Source organism: Cyphomyrmex costatus, unplaced genomic scaffold (genome assembly GCF_001594065.2).
Source record: "Cyphomyrmex costatus isolate MS0001 unplaced genomic scaffold, Ccosl1.0 scaffold97, whole genome shotgun sequence".
Classification (NCBI taxonomy): domain Eukaryota; kingdom Metazoa; phylum Arthropoda; class Insecta; order Hymenoptera; family Formicidae; genus Cyphomyrmex; species Cyphomyrmex costatus.
Genome location: NW_017280561.1, coordinates 1961476 through 1978475, shown reverse-complemented (window position 1 = coordinate 1978475; position 17000 = coordinate 1961476). Strand labels below are relative to the sequence as shown.

The 17000-nt window shown below is 34.2% G+C and overlaps 4 protein-coding genes across 4 annotated transcripts; 2 read left to right on the top strand and 2 right to left on the bottom strand.

The window, feature by feature from the left end:
• The first annotated feature begins 1988 nt into the window (after positions 1 to 1988).
• On the top strand, positions 1989 to 3982 carry Hmgs (hydroxymethylglutaryl-CoA synthase). The gene is made up of 2 exons (XM_018550262.1): positions 1989 to 2367; positions 2449 to 3982. The coding sequence occupies exon 2, from the start codon at positions 2564 to 2566 to the stop codon at positions 3929 to 3931; it is 1368 nt and encodes a 455-aa protein (XP_018405764.1). The 5' UTR covers positions 1989 to 2367; positions 2449 to 2563; the 3' UTR covers positions 3932 to 3982.
• Positions 3983 to 6039: 2057 nt separating this feature from the next.
• On the bottom strand, positions 6040 to 8998 carry Rab19 (RAS oncogene family member Rab19). The gene is made up of 5 exons (XM_018550273.1): positions 8639 to 8998; positions 7969 to 8053; positions 7651 to 7749; positions 7396 to 7553; positions 6040 to 7327 (listed from the first exon to the last, which is right to left on the bottom strand). Exons 1-5 carry the CDS (start codon positions 8852 to 8854, stop codon positions 7220 to 7222), a joined length of 666 nt encoding a protein of 221 aa, XP_018405775.1. The 5' UTR covers positions 8855 to 8998; the 3' UTR covers positions 6040 to 7219.
• A 527-nt stretch (positions 8999 to 9525) lies between these two features.
• On the bottom strand, positions 9526 to 11975 carry P32 (complement C1q binding protein P32). The gene is made up of 5 exons (XM_018550320.1): positions 11660 to 11975; positions 10840 to 10990; positions 10557 to 10759; positions 10390 to 10478; positions 9526 to 9784 (listed from the first exon to the last, which is right to left on the bottom strand). The coding sequence occupies exons 1-5, from the start codon at positions 11868 to 11870 to the stop codon at positions 9635 to 9637; spliced, it is 804 nt and encodes a 267-aa protein (XP_018405822.1). The 5' UTR covers positions 11871 to 11975; the 3' UTR covers positions 9526 to 9634.
• Positions 11976 to 12331: 356 nt separating this feature from the next.
• RpA-70 (replication protein A 70) lies at positions 12332 to 16398 on the top strand. Its single transcript, XM_018550274.1, has 13 exons — positions 12332 to 12532; positions 12602 to 12649; positions 13133 to 13344; positions 13417 to 13568; positions 13681 to 13771; positions 13999 to 14161; positions 14249 to 14453; positions 14671 to 14783; positions 14855 to 15021; positions 15371 to 15605; positions 15680 to 15763; positions 15849 to 16043; positions 16236 to 16398. The coding sequence occupies exons 1-13, from the start codon at positions 12503 to 12505 to the stop codon at positions 16356 to 16358; spliced, it is 1818 nt and encodes a 605-aa protein (XP_018405776.1). The 5' UTR covers positions 12332 to 12502; the 3' UTR covers positions 16359 to 16398.
• The last annotated feature ends 602 nt before the right edge of the window (positions 16399 to 17000 follow it).

Here is a 17000-nt window from a genome sequence, read left to right as displayed (position 1 = left end):
TTTCCTAAAAATTAAAAATAGAGATGAAACGTAACGTACATAATATAGATACGAATAAGATTCTATTTTTTATTTATGTTATCGGTTGTACGAGTCACGTTTAATCTCCCTAGTTTTTTCTTTAAATTCTATTCCTAATATTTAATTCTTGCAGAGAATCTTATATTGTTATCATGACCTCGTAACCTGCTGATCCAGTCCAATATCTGTCCGTCGGGGACTTATTATAGGGAATAGAACGTGAAACTGTTCATGAGTATTCGTCCGGAATGTATATGGTACATACTTTGTCCCGCAAATTCGCATTCCACCTATTGTCAGCCGTTTGTGAACGTCGTAATTTGCCAACGATAAATTGTCATGCAAACTTGCGAGACCCCGAAGTCTCCGCGAAATTTGCGAGTTCCACTAGCAGTGACGTATCAGCGTCTAATCTAATCTATGCATGGAAACGGTAAAATTATGGCAGCATTTTTGTAAAGATTTCTAAAAAAAATATTGCCAATTTTATTAGACGCGTGAATAAATGAGAAAATAATATTTGAGAAAGCCGCAAGTAAAATATTTCTTTTAAGATCAAATATGAACTTGAATTATTACACTGAAAAAGTATTTTATATATTTAAATATATAATTCATAAAACATTTTATTTTGAATTATTTTAATACAAGAAAGAATAATATAATAAAATCTAACCCAGTGTATGATAATGGAATCGACATCGAATTGATGTCAATTCGACATCATTTCCATTGTCATTTTTCACTGGGTATGTTTTTTATACTTGAGAGTTCTTTGTATAAATTGAATTATTTATTTATGCAATGTTAAAAGATTGTTTTTGCAATATTAAAATTGTGATTAAGCATCTCATTTATATTAAAAATACATATAACATTTTGCTATATACTTCTTGCGAATCCTCTATTGAATATATTAAAAGTGATTACATTCGAGGCTTGAATAGAGAGCACAGATTCTTGCATAACGCACAAGAAGTTAACCAATCAGAGTCTTTTATTTCGTGGAAAGAAAGGAAATCAAAGATTTTCATTATTTCGTTTTCTCATGCATGTTATGCGTTTTATTCAAGACTCTGTTTTTCCATCCTAAATTAAGGTCACTCTGACACGGACAATAAAATACTAATCGGTAACATTGATGAATTTAGTGATCAGACAGTACGCATCAATATTTTTAATATTTTTAGAACCTTACACAATATCAGTATTGTTCACAATATATTTTACATTTATTTTATATACGTATATTGAAATAATAGCACTGTAACATGCTGTGACATGAATCCATCAATACTATAACTAAAAGAACACGACCAATAATGTTATCAATATTTGAATATAAATTGATGAATGCCTTTTTTACGAACCGACACAGATTATTGGTGTGCAAACAATTTTTTATTTCAAAGTCGAGAGTTATGCGTTTTATTTAAATTGTTTGCACACATCAATAACCTGTGTCGGTTCGTAAAGAAACGGTATATTCATCAACTTATACATATCTACATTTATTTATTTCCGAGCCTTTGTTACTCAATGATTATTACTAATATTTATTTATACTGATAATATTATTGAGCGTGTAAGGTCACTTTAAGGAAGCAAAGATTATGTTCGCGTATTCATAGTCAAACATTATATACATAAGCTTCTCCTTAAATTTATCTTCAGATGCTCAACAGCCAATAAATACGACTAAAATTCGAAGAATAAAATAATTAGTGGTTCAAAAATAAAAATGGAAGGAAATTTTGTTTATAAGGCTTCGTTTGAATACGGGTATTAATTATGTATAGGGACGTCGCGAGTTCTAATCCCGACCAATCCCGGAGAGACCTTTGTCCTCCCCCACCTCCGGAGTCCAAGTTCGGCGGCCGATGGCGGCGGCGGCAACGGCGGGCGCCGGCGGTGCAATTATTATATGCCGCCGCGTGAGCGCCGCGTGTACATTTGCTCGCGACTCTCGCGAGAGCCTGGCCGCGCGCGAGCATTTTCCGTCGACCCCAGCAGAAAGCACGTGAGGTGCGGAAGCCGAGAGTTCAAGGAAGTGAGCGAGCGAGCGAGCCGCTGACCGGCCGACTTAACGAAACGAAGGTACGACGCGCGGGCTTCGAAGCACGCAATCGAAAGCGACGCGACGACCGGGATTTTCACCGAGCCGAGCGGAGTTTCACTTCTAACCTGAATTCAGCCGAGGACAAGCGGGTGTGCGTATACGTGTGTGTTGCCTCGACTCATAACGACTTGTCATCATCATCGTTGTATCGGCGAACGCTGGACAGTTACTCCACCAGAGTCATCGCGGAAGCGCGTCGCGTGCGGCTACGCGACTGCTATATTGTGGTAAGTTCAATAGGGTCAGGTATTTGCGTATCACGCGAGAGAGAATAACACAGCGATTAATCAGAATCAATCAATCAACAGGCAGGCTGTGGCAGGCTCGAGCGTTGTCAGGCTGACTGTATAGACCCCGCGGGAAAAAGAGAAAGAGAGGAAGAGCATTCTTGAAAAGGAAAGAACGTCCCACGACTCGACAAAGATGTGGCCAAAGGATGTCGGCATCCGGGCTTTAGAGGTCTACTTCCCGGCGCAGTACGTGGAGCAGACGGAGCTGGAGGCGTACGACGGCGTGTCGGCGGGCAAGTACACGATCGGCCTGGGCCAGTCGCGAATGGGTTTCTGTAACGATCGCGAGGACATCAACTCGCTGTGCCTCACCGTTACCTCCCGGCTGCTGGAGCGTTATAAAATCAAGCCGCAGGACATCGGCCGCTTGGAGGTGGGCACCGAGACCATCCTCGACAAGAGCAAGTCGGTGAAAACCGTGCTGATGCAGCTGTTCGAGCCACACGGTTGCACCGACATCGAGGGCGCGGATACCACCAACGCCTGCTACGGCGGCACCGCCGCGCTCTTCAACGCCATCGCGTGGGTGGAGAGCAGCGCCTGGGACGGCAGATTTGCCCTCGTCGTTGCAGCTGACAGCGCGGTATACTCCACGGGCAGCGCTAGGCCTACGGGCGGTGCGGGCGCGATAGCCATCCTGGTAGGTCCGGATGCACCACTCGTGTTCGACCGTGGCCTCCGAGCGTCCTGCATGAGGCACGCCTACGATTTTTACAAGCCAAACATGCGCTCCGAATATCCCATGGTAGACGGCAAGCTGTCGATCCAATGCTACCTCAGCGCTCTGGATAACTGCTATCAGCTGTACTGTGAAAAAGTCAAGACGAGTAAGCCCTGTGAAAGCCCCGTCACTTTGACCAACTTTGACGCGATACTCTTTCATTCACCATACTGCAAACTCGTGCGGAAATCGTTCGCGAGGCTGGCCTTTATCGATTTCCTTAACACGCCGGAGAATCAGATTCCCGATGGTTACAAGGACGCATTGAAGTTCCGCACTGCCAAGCTCGAGGACACTTACTTCAGTCAGGACATCGAGAAGACGTTCATGCAACTGAGCAAGGCGGACTTCGAGCAAAAAACTCAGCCCAGCTTACTAATAGCGAATCAAGTTGGAAACATGTATACACCATCGGTGTACTCCGGTTTAGTGTCATTACTTATATCAAAGCCGATAAATGAATTGGCAGGTAACAAGGTCGGCGTATTTTCCTACGGCTCGGGCCTCTGCTCCAGTTTGTACTCGTTGACGATAGCGAGGGACACGCGCGAAGGTTCTGGCTTGTCGAAAATCATCAGCGCTCTTTCCTACGTCAAGTCGCAGTTAGAAGGACGTCATTGTGTTTCTCCGAAGGAGTACACCGAAGTTCTGGCGGCAAGAGAACGGAATTGCCATGTTGTGCCATTCACTCCGCAGAGTAGTATAAACGACATGTTTCCGGGCACATACTACTTAACACAAGTAGATGAACAGTACAGGAGGACTTACAAGAGAGTATGAGAGTTAGATTTCAAGGTTTAGGATTGTTTATAGCCAATTTTATTCTATAAAGAGAGAAATATATACATATATATATATAAAATAAAAGGTTCGAGGTTCTACTTGATTATAAATTTTTGTTAACAATTATATATAAAGTTATATTATATTGATAACGTACTCTATTAATATCAAGTTTATTTATCATCGAATGAGGCGTGTTCGTATTAAGAAATCGCCCCAAATCAGTCTTTTTTGATTATTTTTCGTCTCGATATACGTTAATATATTATTTCTTATCGCATAAAATATTCACCAACATATTCTTTAATATGATTTTGAAATGTAACAACGATTGTAACAATTGATAATCATATAATTTTTTAAGAAATATAATTAACAAAGAAAATTTATATATATATATATATTATATTACATCATGTAGAACAAGTATCAGGCAGAGGTAAGAATCTTAGGCACTTACGTGATTTTAACAGAAAATATTTTGATAGAAAGGAACTATTTGGCTCGAAATTATTATAACTTCTTTGTTGATTTGTAAAATAAAATATAACTATTTTGCAACGTCGTTCTCTCCTTACATTGTGTCAATTAAAAATGTTTTCAAATATATCTATAATTCGCCGAAATTTAACTATTATCGTTGGTAGCTTGTTTACATTTACATAAATTTAACAACGACATTAAATATTAGATCTGTTCGCGTTGCTGGCACTTTGTGCGTTCAGAAACTCCGCTTTCTCGTTCTTCAATTTCCAAATACATCTAATTTTAAATGCAATATATTTTGTAAGATTTAAGCCACGTGAACAGACCTATTTACCTATGTAAAAATAGCATTAAAAAGTGCCTTACGTAAGATTTTTGTACAAGAATAAAAAGAAAATGTTTATACATTTATGCTAATACTATTTGTCCAAATCTTTCAATATGCGATAACGTACAAGCAACAAAATATTTGTGATATTTAAGATTTAATTTCAAATGATTCTTTGTAAATTTATGGTTAGTTTTAGATGTTTATATAATGTTGAATTGAATTACGTTGTCAACTAGAATTGTCTTTTCTACCTCGCTTCATTTTGTTTAATACAGCTGTTAAATCTGCAATATTATTTTGATGCAATAAAAAATTAGTTAACGAACTAGCATTTTGTGACCTTTTAATGTTAATGTATGTATATGCTATTCATATACACTTACGTCGTAGTCATTCACATTAAAATCAACAATCGTGCATAATTTTCATACAATTCCACATAAATCGAATAATAATGTTGAATAAATATTTACATAATTAAATTTGTCGGAAGAAAACAGTTTTTTCAACAGTTATTTCAATAGTTATAAAATTGTCATTTATATTTAGTATAGAATAAATTATCTTTGGAATCAATATACATTTATGCGAAGCTAAAGAAATTATGTTTCTTTATGCGTGTAAGAAGTCTATAATAAATTAACGAATTTTATTATCATTCAGCATCTCAAATGTATCAAATAACAATACATAAAACCGTGTTAAATGACAAAACCATTATACTAAACATAATGTATTTAAAGAAAAATATATATTTTTTAACTGTCTACAAACACATACAGTATAATAAATATTGTCAATTACTTCTCGTATGATACAATTGCTTATAAAATTAATCAAGTGTTTCAAAAATTTCGTAAGTTTTTAACGAAAAGAAGATAAAATATCAAATTTTATTCTCGATAGAATACAAGTAGAATTTATTTTATAACAAGCTTCTAAATTCTTGCGTACACAATTTTGAAACATTTGATCAATTATATGTAACAATATTATTTTGCGTATTATTTCGGCGCACAATTGTGATATTTAAGCTCCAATATATAAATTTATATTTCGTATAATATTTTTTCTTCGCACACAGATCAGACAGTTTCATTTGTAATTATATTTATTAACAACGGATATGTATATTCTTTTCATGTCTAACAAGATTTTTTATTCACTTTGATTCGCTTCGGCCGAATATTTTCTTCATTATTTATTTATGTTAAAAAATATTTTTTTTATTTGAAAGATGCACCGAGATGCAATTATAGTTCAGTACAGATCTAAGATTAATTACGAGAACACTTTAATTGAATATATTGTCTGGGTTATTACGTATCTTACTTTGAGGTTTTAATATCTCTTATCAAAAACATGATTTGCATTCGCAACGACTATTTCGAGAGAATACACGCAACATAAGTAAAAAAAAATATATTATGATTTATACATAAGCAGTAATATAGAAATTCTTTATATCTCACAAATAACAATAGCGTTTAATTAAACGAAACGCATTCTACATACCTGTTCGCATTCCCATTGCGCCTCTAAATGCGAATCTAAATTATTATATGAATTGTTTGAATTATGTCCGAATTATTTAATTGTATAATTATTAAAATTAACAAAGATCAAGTATTAGAAGATCGCTTTTAACGCAAAATGCACAATGAGAACGCGACTGTGGATTAGTATTTACAGCTTCTAATAGGTGCTTGGCGATTGAGAGGCTAAACTTCACATTCGCCGTAACAACGTTTGTACGTGCAAATAAATAAAATAAATAAAAAAAGAAATACATTAAGTTACCACTCGCAATTAAATCTCCTGCAAACGTCTCGATTACACTTCACGAATATCTATGCGTTCAGGGTGATATTTTAAGGCACTAGATACTCCAAAAAGAGTACCACTCTTCAGGTTATCGCAATATTGAGTAAAATGTCAATACGTGTACACAAGTAAGTGTAAATTTGTACGTTTTGTTAAATCGCATATAAAAATATACATATGTGCTCTTCCCGGAACAGCGAGCTTTCAGAATAGAAACTATCTTTTACTCTAGAAATTAGATCTTTATCGCGAGATTCATGTTTTTCGAGATTAGATAGCTACTGTTCCAATCTATGAGAATAGAAAAATAATATCTTGAATTTAGCACCTGAACATCTTTCTGCTGCATCGATAGAATTACACTGGTCGTGTACACTGGTCTTCTTTGTTTATCGGGCTATAGTAAGATAAAGGGCAGTGAAATTTTTTTAAAAAGCTGATAAGTTCACACGATGTTTTAGAGAAATCCTTAACAGCATATTAATTTCTAATTTTTCAATTATCATTTCAAGAATAGTAACATTAAAATGTGGTGCAGACGAAATCGTGCGATATCACATTCGTCGATTGCCTTTTATCTTATCACTGGACGCTCGGTTCAAAAAAATTTCAGTCATCCAGCGCATCAATAAATATCAAATAATTTAAAATATTTTATAAGAACAGCCCGAACAAGAAGATAGATTTCGACCGACACCTAGCTTCACTACTTCCTCCTCGCTCGCACTAATCTGGCGATTATCGTGTCGTCTCTAAAAACAAATAATGCATTTAATTCTTAAATTATGTATTTTTTGCGCAAAATAAAAAATGGGTTTACCTTAAGTTCCGATGCCAGATAAAAAAAGATGGAATCTATATTTGTATTATCTTTGGCTGAGGTCTCCACTACGTGCAAAACTTCGGGCAGATATTGGCATAAAGCTTCAGCTTCTACTTTCTTCACCTCGCGTAGATCCTCCAAATCACATTTATTACCTGCAAAGTAAAAATATATGAAAATTGAATCATTGTGTAATGCAACATTATTATGGCATGATAATTATTATAATGTATGTACATAAAATGATCGTACCTACTAATACCAGTAACACATGCGACGATGAGTACCTCCGGACTTCTTCTACCCAACGTTGTAAACTTAAGAACGTCGATCGCTTTGTAATATCGTAAACTAAAATAATCATATCGTTTATTAGAATGATTCCGTGTATAATTTTTCAGATAATATAAATTATACACAGAAAAACACAGTATAATTCCTATTAATTTTTTTATTAAACTAATTTGTTAATTATTCTTTAAATTAATAATAATAGTATAATACATGTTAGTAAACAACAATCTATTGCATGCTGATGAGAAATATAAGGATTCACTGTTAGTTACATACCTACAATTACTCCATTTGCAGATCTATAGTAACTCTGAGTTATTGTTCGAAACCTTTCCTGCCCTGCAGTATCCCATATTTGTAACTGTCAATAATAGAAAAAGAGCTTCATTATGATTTTAAATATTAATAACCACTATCTATATTAATAATCATAATCAATGAATTAAAACAGATTTATGTTACTCTTTTGAATTGTATAAGAATTTATCAGATGTAAAAGTTTAATATGTATGATCCAGACACAGATGACATATCAGTCTGTTAATAAGTCTTGTTTACGTTTAATTTTTTTTACTAATTACAAATTTTTTTTCTATCTTTTAGCTCTACTTTTATCACATTTTCTCTCCTTTTTCTATTGAAATCAGAGTCATGAAATACATTTATTGTTAGTCCATTTTATTAGGCCTGTTTTTTTACAGAGCTGAACTATTACATACTTTTTATATTTAAAGTAAAATATGTTTGAAATTTGACAAAAGAGATCAAGAAAATTCTAGTATAATCCAGTACAGCAAAAAAAAAAGCATAATATAACACAGAGTACTGAGGAGTGCTGATAACCACAGCAGACTTCTAAGAGAAGACTTCTGTGTTGATAATGCGAACGGAGCATAGGTTAAGCTTCAAGCTTGATGCGAATGCGCATCTCTGGAGTACGGCGTACCTTCACCCTTTTGCCGTCTATGAGCACGGTCTTCATGGTGAAATCGACGCCGATGGTGTTGCCGTGGCGTTCAACAAATGTTCCGGACCTGAAGCGCTGCACCACGCAGGTCTTGCCCGTGCCGCAGTCGCCGATTAGGACGATTTTGAACAGGTAGTCGAAGCTCTCGTCGTCGCTCGTATTCATCATGAGGTTGTCGGGATTGCGGCACGACATTCTCAGGACGAGGACTCACGCGAAGGCGAGGGCGACGACGAAGGTCGCGAGGACTTTGCACTTGGCGGATAACTACCTACGCCATCGCCGTGTCCACGAGTCTCCCCAAGTCTCTCCTCATCCAATTGCGTCCATTTTGGTCCATCTTTACCATCCCGCTGCCTGCGATCCGTATCAGTGACGAATCGTGGGATTGCTGACCCCCTTCCTTTCTGTCTTCCTGCCTTTCTTTTTTTGCATCACTTTTCTTCAACGTTTATCTATATGAATAAATCTTCTTTTCTCATTGTTTGACGCATCTTATCCGAGATTTGAGACAAAGCGTGCGAGCAAGCGAGAATAAATGTATTGAATAAAAAAAAAGAGAAACTAAGCATCCGAGAGTATAACAAAGCATTAAAAACAAATTAATTTATTCTATAAATATTAAACACTTTTAGTCTGCACAGCACAATAAAACAATAAAGTAGAAAGGAAATAAAAATTCAGGAAATCATCTTAATGACGATATTTAAAGTCTGGTAAAATATATAGGAGACAAAAATTCTAGTTCTCATTTTTTTAATACAGATTTAATTTATTTACAACAAGGAATATTTTCTTTTTACATAATAAAACAAAAATTAAATTGTTGTGATTCTAATATATCCATTTTATTTGAATGTCTTTGAAATTAATCAATAAAAATACGCATCAGCACATAATTTTATTAACAATTCTTACGAACTACATTGTTATATGAGAGAATCGCAGATAATCTTAATACTTTAATTCCTAGAATCATTTTCCAGATGTGAACTTTGATAAGCCTTCCAATAAGCTGACGTAGGCTGTATGTTCATAGCATGTGCTCAACTCGATCAGTTTCTCTGCAAATTCGTTTGAGATACCTTTCTCCTCAAGATAGTTCATCAGTAGATCGTACAGATACTGAAAAATAAATAAAAAGTATTTAATTTAATATCTGATTTATCTAATACGTAATAAAAAAGTTAATCTAATTTATGCAGAATTATTTCATGTCTTGGTTATAGAAATTCAAATTTGAAGAAGAGAGAATTAAGAAAACATCAACAGAAGAGGTAGAAAAAAATGTCACATTCTTATTTCAATGAACACATGACAGAAGATCATGAATTAATTTTATAAGAATGTTAATGATTTTCCAAAGATAAATAATCAAGCAACCTTAATATAAGCTACTTGAACTCAACACTTTGGAGATATATTTGATCTTTATGCATTATAAATATATTTTTTAAATTTTTTTATTCAAAACTTTAAAGTAATAATTAACATATAAATAATATATATTAGAAGGCTCTTTAAAGTATATCTCAAAGCAATACCTAAAAGCACAGATAACTTTAAAACCCAAATATATATCAGCTTTTAAGTTTTTAATATTTTTTAATATGAGTAAAAATTATTTCTAGCATATTTAATTATTTAGTTGTATCAATTTTCACTTTAAATAATCACAGAGATATAGAGACAGGATAACAATTCCTTATGCCTTCAAAAATCATACTTACTCCATCAATGATTTCACCAGCCACGGAATACACCTTATCATTGTGGTTACCTTCGTACAGTGTGATTTCATCAATGCCAAATATGTCATCTGCAAAGAAATTAATATTTAAAATAATATAAACAAGCAATCTAAGGCATATTGCTTACTTATTGCAAATATACTTACTATAATTATCATCGGCACCTGATGCACCAGCTTGGTTATTAAAAGAACACGAAAAACCTAAAGTCTGATTGCCTCTCACTATGTCTACTGTAAAGTTCGGCTTGCTCTTCATTTCACCTATGTCTACATTATCACTATTAGGATTCATTTCTGATTCAGTGTCTGCATCTACCGTATGGTTTACATTAAATGAAATATGGATACTGGAAAAGAATATCATAAGTCAGATACATCATTAATTAACACTTTAAATCCATACATCAATATAATAAAATTCTCTTACTTATCAATGCCATCTTTCTTTTCAAGATTGACTTCGGCACCATTGAGAGACACAGAAAAGCCATTTAATGTTGTTGGTATCATCTTCAACTTCTGTGCCTTCTTTTCAGCTACTATCTCCTCAGCTAGAAATTCCACTAATTCCTTTTCCGCTAATAAAAAAAAACATATAATTAAAAAAAATAAACAGAATTATATAAAATTATATATTTCTGCATGCTGAACGAAAAAGCTGGTTTGTTGGTATAATTTTAGATTTATTTGTTGAGTTTCAAATGTACAGTACAATAATATTCTTATTGTTTTAGACAATAAAAGATATCGAATTATACAACGGATAAAGTAAAATTAAACGAATTTAAATAATGATGTGAGAAGTCTGTGTACTCAGAAAAAGAAAAATCAATTAACATCTTTTTTTTTATAAATTATAAGACTTTAAGTTTGTTTTTTGTAGCACTGCATATATTATTCTCTCTCTCTCTCTCTCTCTCTCACACACACACACACACACACACACTATCATAATTAAACTATACATTAGATAAAAAAAAAGAGGTGAAAAGTATGAAAAGTTTGCTGAGACACATATCTAATAAATTTTTCAATTGCATCAGCCTACAGTCATGAAAATTGAGAAAACTTAGAGAATCGCTATTTAATAGAAAAGAAAGAGGACGTTTCAAGTGACGATTAGAGCTTAAAACATTTTCGTATCGGAGTTGAACATGTTTTTCTAAACAGGGAAACCATGCGATGCCGGCCACGGAGACAATCAACGTGGTCTATTCGACACGATACCTTCGTCGACAGGTCGATACCTTTGGTATGCGACGTGCTGTAGCATCTTTGAGCGCGAAGATCATGCAGTTCAGGCGTGGAAATGAGAGGCGTGATCTCGGCACTCTGCCGGCGACCACACACGTTCCACAGAGCCCTGGCGGGTTGGCCGCTGCTGTTGCTGCCGCACGAGGACGACAGCATGCCGCGAAGTGCCGTGGCGCGAAACGCGCTTCTTACGATACCGTTCATGTTGGAAGCAAATTAACGGCAGAAAACTACGCGATAAAACGAGATGAGTACGAAGAACTGCGGCCAACTACGGAGTACGGCGTCCGACACGAGGGAAACGATTGCGTCACGGCGGACTGTACCAGGTTTCCGGTGCGCGGGCAAAGAGCAGCAGCAGAGAGTGCAGAAACGGCTTCCGGCGACGACGCACGTGTATATTAAGCGCTGTGTCCATGGTCGTATCGTAGCATCGAAAGCGTCGTGAGACTTCTAATTGAAAAACACACATCGGATTGGCTGTTGCAACAAATTTGTGACCTGCGACGTCTACGATACGACCAATGTAGAATGGGCTTAACAGAACGATTCTGTGATTGGCTATCCGCTAATCCGTGATACGCTCCATGGGACTGCACCCTAATGCATCTGTTAAAAGCGATTGTGTGTGCAAAACTGTTAGTTTTTCTGAACGCAACCAATGTCGGCGATGTCGGCAATGTCGTCTATTCGGCGGGAAATACTAGCAAATAACAGAATAGATTAATAGAACTAATAGAAGGTCAACAAGGTGAAGTCAAGTGTGCGTGATCACCTTAGTTTCTCATCAAAACAAAAGGCTTTCGCAAAAAAGTAATAAACCGCAATCGACAATAATGTATCAGTTAACCGAAGGAGCGGTGGAGGTAAATTTTTCGGAGTTTCTGTATAGTTATTGCGTTGTATTGCATAACATAAGAATTTAATCGTTTCAGAAAATTATGCGAGGCATAGATGTCCATAATCCAGTGCTCCAAATATTGGTGAGGATATAATTGTTTATCTTAAAAGCGTGACTTTTATAGCCAGCAGCATCCAGGCTAGCTAAGTGACGTTATTCCACTCGCTTTTATTTGGATTACAGATTGAAATATAAAGTTTGTCATATAAGTTGAAGTAATAATAAATTCTATTCTATAAAGTTTGTCATACTCTGATGTAATGTGTATCATGATTTGTGTCTGTCATTGTGTTAGCCATTTTTATTGTGTCAAAAATTAACTTTTATTACACACAATGGATCATTTATATTTTAGATTAATTTTCATCACTTTAACACAAATAATTAAGAGTGTGATTCTTACTTAAACATATTTTTTTTAAGTAAAGAAAGCATGACTTATCCAGTCATGTATACAAAAGTTTAAGACCTTGTATGAAATACTGATGCTTTAGTTGTAGCAAGGATTCTATCTTACAGCTTTTTAGCATATATAGAGTCTTAAATAATGTGTTTAATTTCATAGGGTTATAAGAAACTGCCAAGAAATGTTAATAAAGATGGTTCTGCTACTGAACGATTCAGATTGTTAATATCGGATGGACAGAAGTTAAACTCATTCACGATGTTGGCTACTCAATTGAATAATCTAATCACAGAGAATATTTTAAATGATTATGCGATCTGCAAAATAACCAATTATCACATGAGTTCAGTGAACAATAGTGGCAAAGAAAAGTATTGTTTCACTTTCTTTATACATTCAAGTATATAAATAATTCAAGCATTAAACATATTTTATTTTGTTAGACGCGTTATGCTGATACTGGGTATCGAAGTGTTGGTTCCTGGCAATGAAGTCGGAAACAAAATAGGTGATCCGACTAATATAGAAATGAAGTCAGAATCTGAGTGTACTACATCTATGTCTGTGCCTAAAGCTACAATTGCTCCTTTTCATAGTAAGTATATTGTTGATATGTGGTAATTATATTTAATAAATTATTGAATCAACTCTTAGATTTTTTTTTGTGACTTTGATATGTAATACAAAATTTTTCTTGTTTATAACAGATGGTTCAACCAGAAATGTTACTTCAAATCATCAAATGTCTTCTGAAATATGTACTACACCAATCGCAGCATTAAGTCCTTACCAAAACAAGTAAGAGTTTGATTCTATATAAACTATGGATCTGTTTTTTATTCTTGTATCAAACTTTGCATATTAAAATATTCTCTCCTTAATAAATATCAAATATTTATTTTATTTGAAATTTTAAAAATGTACTAATTCAAGTATAGAAAACAGACCTATTTCTAGATGTCGAAATATACTTTATATATTTATGCAATGTTGAAGAAAAAAGAATAATAATAATATATGATTAGATGGGTAATCAAGGTTCGTGTGACCAATAAGTCTCCGATCAAAACGTGGAGCAACTCTCGTGGAGAAGGGAAGCTGTTTTCCATGGATCTGATTGATGAAAGCGGCGAAATTCGATGCACTGCATTTAGAGATCAGTGTGAGAAGTTCTACGACATGATAGAGGTATGTTTCGCATTAAAATATACTAAAATGATATATAATTTTTTATCTACGACAGATTAAATGTTATTGATCGTTTTATTTATGCAGACTGGAAATGTGTACTATATCTCACGGTGTACACTAAAGGCAGCAAACAAAAAATTTTGCACATTGAAAAATGATTATGAGATGACTTTGACTAACGAAACGGAAATCATACCTTGCCACGAAAATAGCGATGATATTCCGACGTTACAGTTTGACTTCCGTTCCATAAGTCAAATTGAAAACATAGAAAAAGATAATATAATAGGTAATGTGATATTGTTAATGTTTATATTACTTTACATTTTGTTATTCATTTTCATGTAAAATTATTTAAGTATCAATTGATAAAATTGGTTTGTATTAAAGTTTTACTACATACAAGAGAATAAAAATAATGATCTTATATTTTATTGTATATAAGAAAAAATAGGATTTGTATGTAATTTGAAAATTATGGATATAACGATTTGTTTTTATGATAGATGTCTTGGGTGTCGTTACATCCTTTAACGAGGTACAACACATTACACAGCGATCTACTGGTCGAGAACTCATAAAGAGAGATGTGAATATTGTCGATAACAGCGGTACGATGGTGAGTAATTTATTGACGGTAGGTTTTAAAATTTTGCTGTTTTGAGTAGAAATAAATGAACTTTCCGTTAGGTATGCCTTACACTGTGGGGTAAGCAAGCTGAAGATTTTGATGGTTCCAATAATCCAATCGTAGCCATTAAGGGAGCGCGCGTGGGTGAATTTAATGGTGGAAAGAACTTGTCCCTTTTACATTCCTCTGTACTTGAAAAGGATCCTGATCTTCCTGAAGCACACAGGTACATTTAAACTGTTTCTCAATTAAGATAATACATTTAACTTTTTAATTATAATTAAAATTTATCATAACTATATATATATAGAGGAAAATTGCTTTATTTGTATGTAATTTTTAACGTTGATTTTTTATTAATTTTTATTTGGAGATATAATATATAATTATACATAAAAAAAGTTAGTAACATGCCCATTAGGTCTGTTCGCGTTGCTTGAAATTTCCACAAAATTTTGAACTTAAAATGAGAGATACATGTGCATTAAAAAAGAGAAAGCGAAGATACTGTGTGCAAAAAGTGCAAGCAACGTAAACAGACCTATTTATGTAATGTATTACAATGTATATTTCAGATTGCGCGGATGGTACACCGCAGTCGGCCACTCAGAAAATGCAAAATCATTGTCTAAAGTAAGTGGAGGTGGTGATTTTAATGCGCCATTGTACACTTTTGAAGAGGCGACCGAAGCTCGATTGGGGGAGAAAATGAATCTTGTAGATACGTTTACGGTGGTGGCGACTATTAATACAATCCGCGTGGAAAATGCTGTCTACAAGGCGTGTCCCGTAGAAAGTTGTAAGAAGAAGGTAAATAGCGATATTTTACAGAAAAAAATTGGTCATATTTCCAAGCTTAAATGTGAATTACTGTGAAATTTCAGTTAATCGATCAATCTACTGGAGTCTTTAGATGCGAGAAATGTAACAAGGACTACCCAAATTTCCTGTATCGCTTACTGGCAAGTGTATGTATTATCTTTTGCATCTTTCTTATTTATTATATTTGAAAGTATTTTCTGATATCTGGTTTATTATCGTAATGATTTTCAGATGAATATAGTGGATGCAACTGGCAGTCGCTGGATAACTGCCTTTAGCGAAGATGCTGAAAAGATATTGGGAATGTCGGCGCAAGAGTTAGGAGAATTGAAGGAGAACGATAACGATGCTTTTTTGCAGAAATTTGGCGAGGCGAGCTTAAAGAGATACATATTTACGTTAAGGGCGAAATCTGAAGTTTTTCAGGTAATCACTACAATTTATCATATTAATAAAATTCCCCTTCTGTCTTTTAATTTTGACAACAGTATCTGTCCATTCTATTTTTTATCATCATATAAATCGTATTCTAATTTTATCTTATTTTCAATGCTCTTTCTCTATTTTAAATTACTTTTTAATACTCTATTTTTTTTCTAATAATTTCTACGTTTTTAGGATGAAATGAGAATAAAACACGTATGTTTGTCAGTCGCACCTATAAATTACAAGACTTACCTGGCACATCTGATAGACAGAGTTTCCAAGCTGGTGCACATTGAGAAATTGGATACCAATTAGATTTCATTAAAATGAAATTTTTGTTTAAAACTTATAAGTCTGCGCGTTTAATTTAAGTATTATGATTTATATTTCTATATTTTCTCGAAGTGCGATTTCCATTTAAATCGTTTCTATTATTCAGCGGAATGCGATTATTCTTTATTATAAAAGAATGTAAAAGAAGAAAAGAAAATGCATAATGTAAAATTAAATGCCTTTATGTTAAGTACATTAATCAATTATCTTTCCACAAGAATATTTATAATTTTTCTCTGTGTTACGATAGTTATACAATAACACATTTATTGTGCCTGTAGCCCGATTTATAAAATGAATCTTTCTAATTTACACATTGAAACGCTTACGTTTTTATTATTATCTGATATGAGTGAGTTAATCTAATGTAAGTGGTAATTGAAAAATAACAAATTCATAATATTTCATTGTTGTCGTTGCCTCATTTTCCTTTTCAGACTCTTCTTGCAAAATCTCTTCGGAATAATTCCGTTATTGTTACGGTAACAGCAATGTAATATTACTTAGATTAGATATTAAAACGCACAAAATGTACATCTCTTTGTTGTAAATGCACGTTCCACATAGACTCAAGTTTAATAAGATCGTTACAGGAAAGCGGATCCTTATCAAAAGACGACTTGT

Bases quoted from the DNA above. Each gene is read 5' to 3' on its own strand.
- Hmgs (XM_018550262.1), top strand. From the start codon at position 2,564: ATGTGGCCAAAGGATGTCGGCATCCGGGCTTTAGAGGTCTACTTCCCG.
- Rab19 (XM_018550273.1), bottom strand. From the start codon at position 8,854: ATGTCGTGCCGCAATCCCGACAACCTCATGATGAATACGAGCGACGAC. The intron at 8,054-8,638 runs GTACGCCGTACT...TATTATTGACAG, and splicing joins TAGACGGCAAAAGGGTGAAG to TTACAAATATGGGATACTGC. The intron at 7,554-7,650 runs GTACGATCATTT...TTTACTTTGCAG, and splicing joins TGTGTTACTGGTATTAGTAG to GTAATAAATGTGATTTGGAG.
- P32 (XM_018550320.1), bottom strand. From the start codon at position 11,870: ATGAACGGTATCGTAAGAAGCGCGTTTCGCGCCACGGCACTTCGCGGC. The intron at 10,991-11,659 runs GTATCGACCTGT...TTTTTTTATTAG, and splicing joins CAGCACGTCGCATACCAAAG to CGGAAAAGGAATTAGTGGAA. The intron at 10,479-10,556 runs GTAAGTATATTT...ATTTCTTTGCAG, and splicing joins AGGTGCCGATGATAATTATA to ATGACATATTTGGCATTGAT.
- RpA-70 (XM_018550274.1), top strand. From the start codon at position 12,503: ATGTATCAGTTAACCGAAGGAGCGGTGGAG. The intron at 15,022-15,370 runs GTACATTTAAAC...TGTATATTTCAG, and splicing joins GATCTTCCTGAAGCACACAG to ATTGCGCGGATGGTACACCG. The intron at 15,606-15,679 runs GTAAATAGCGAT...GTGAAATTTCAG, and splicing joins TAGAAAGTTGTAAGAAGAAG to TTAATCGATCAATCTACTGG.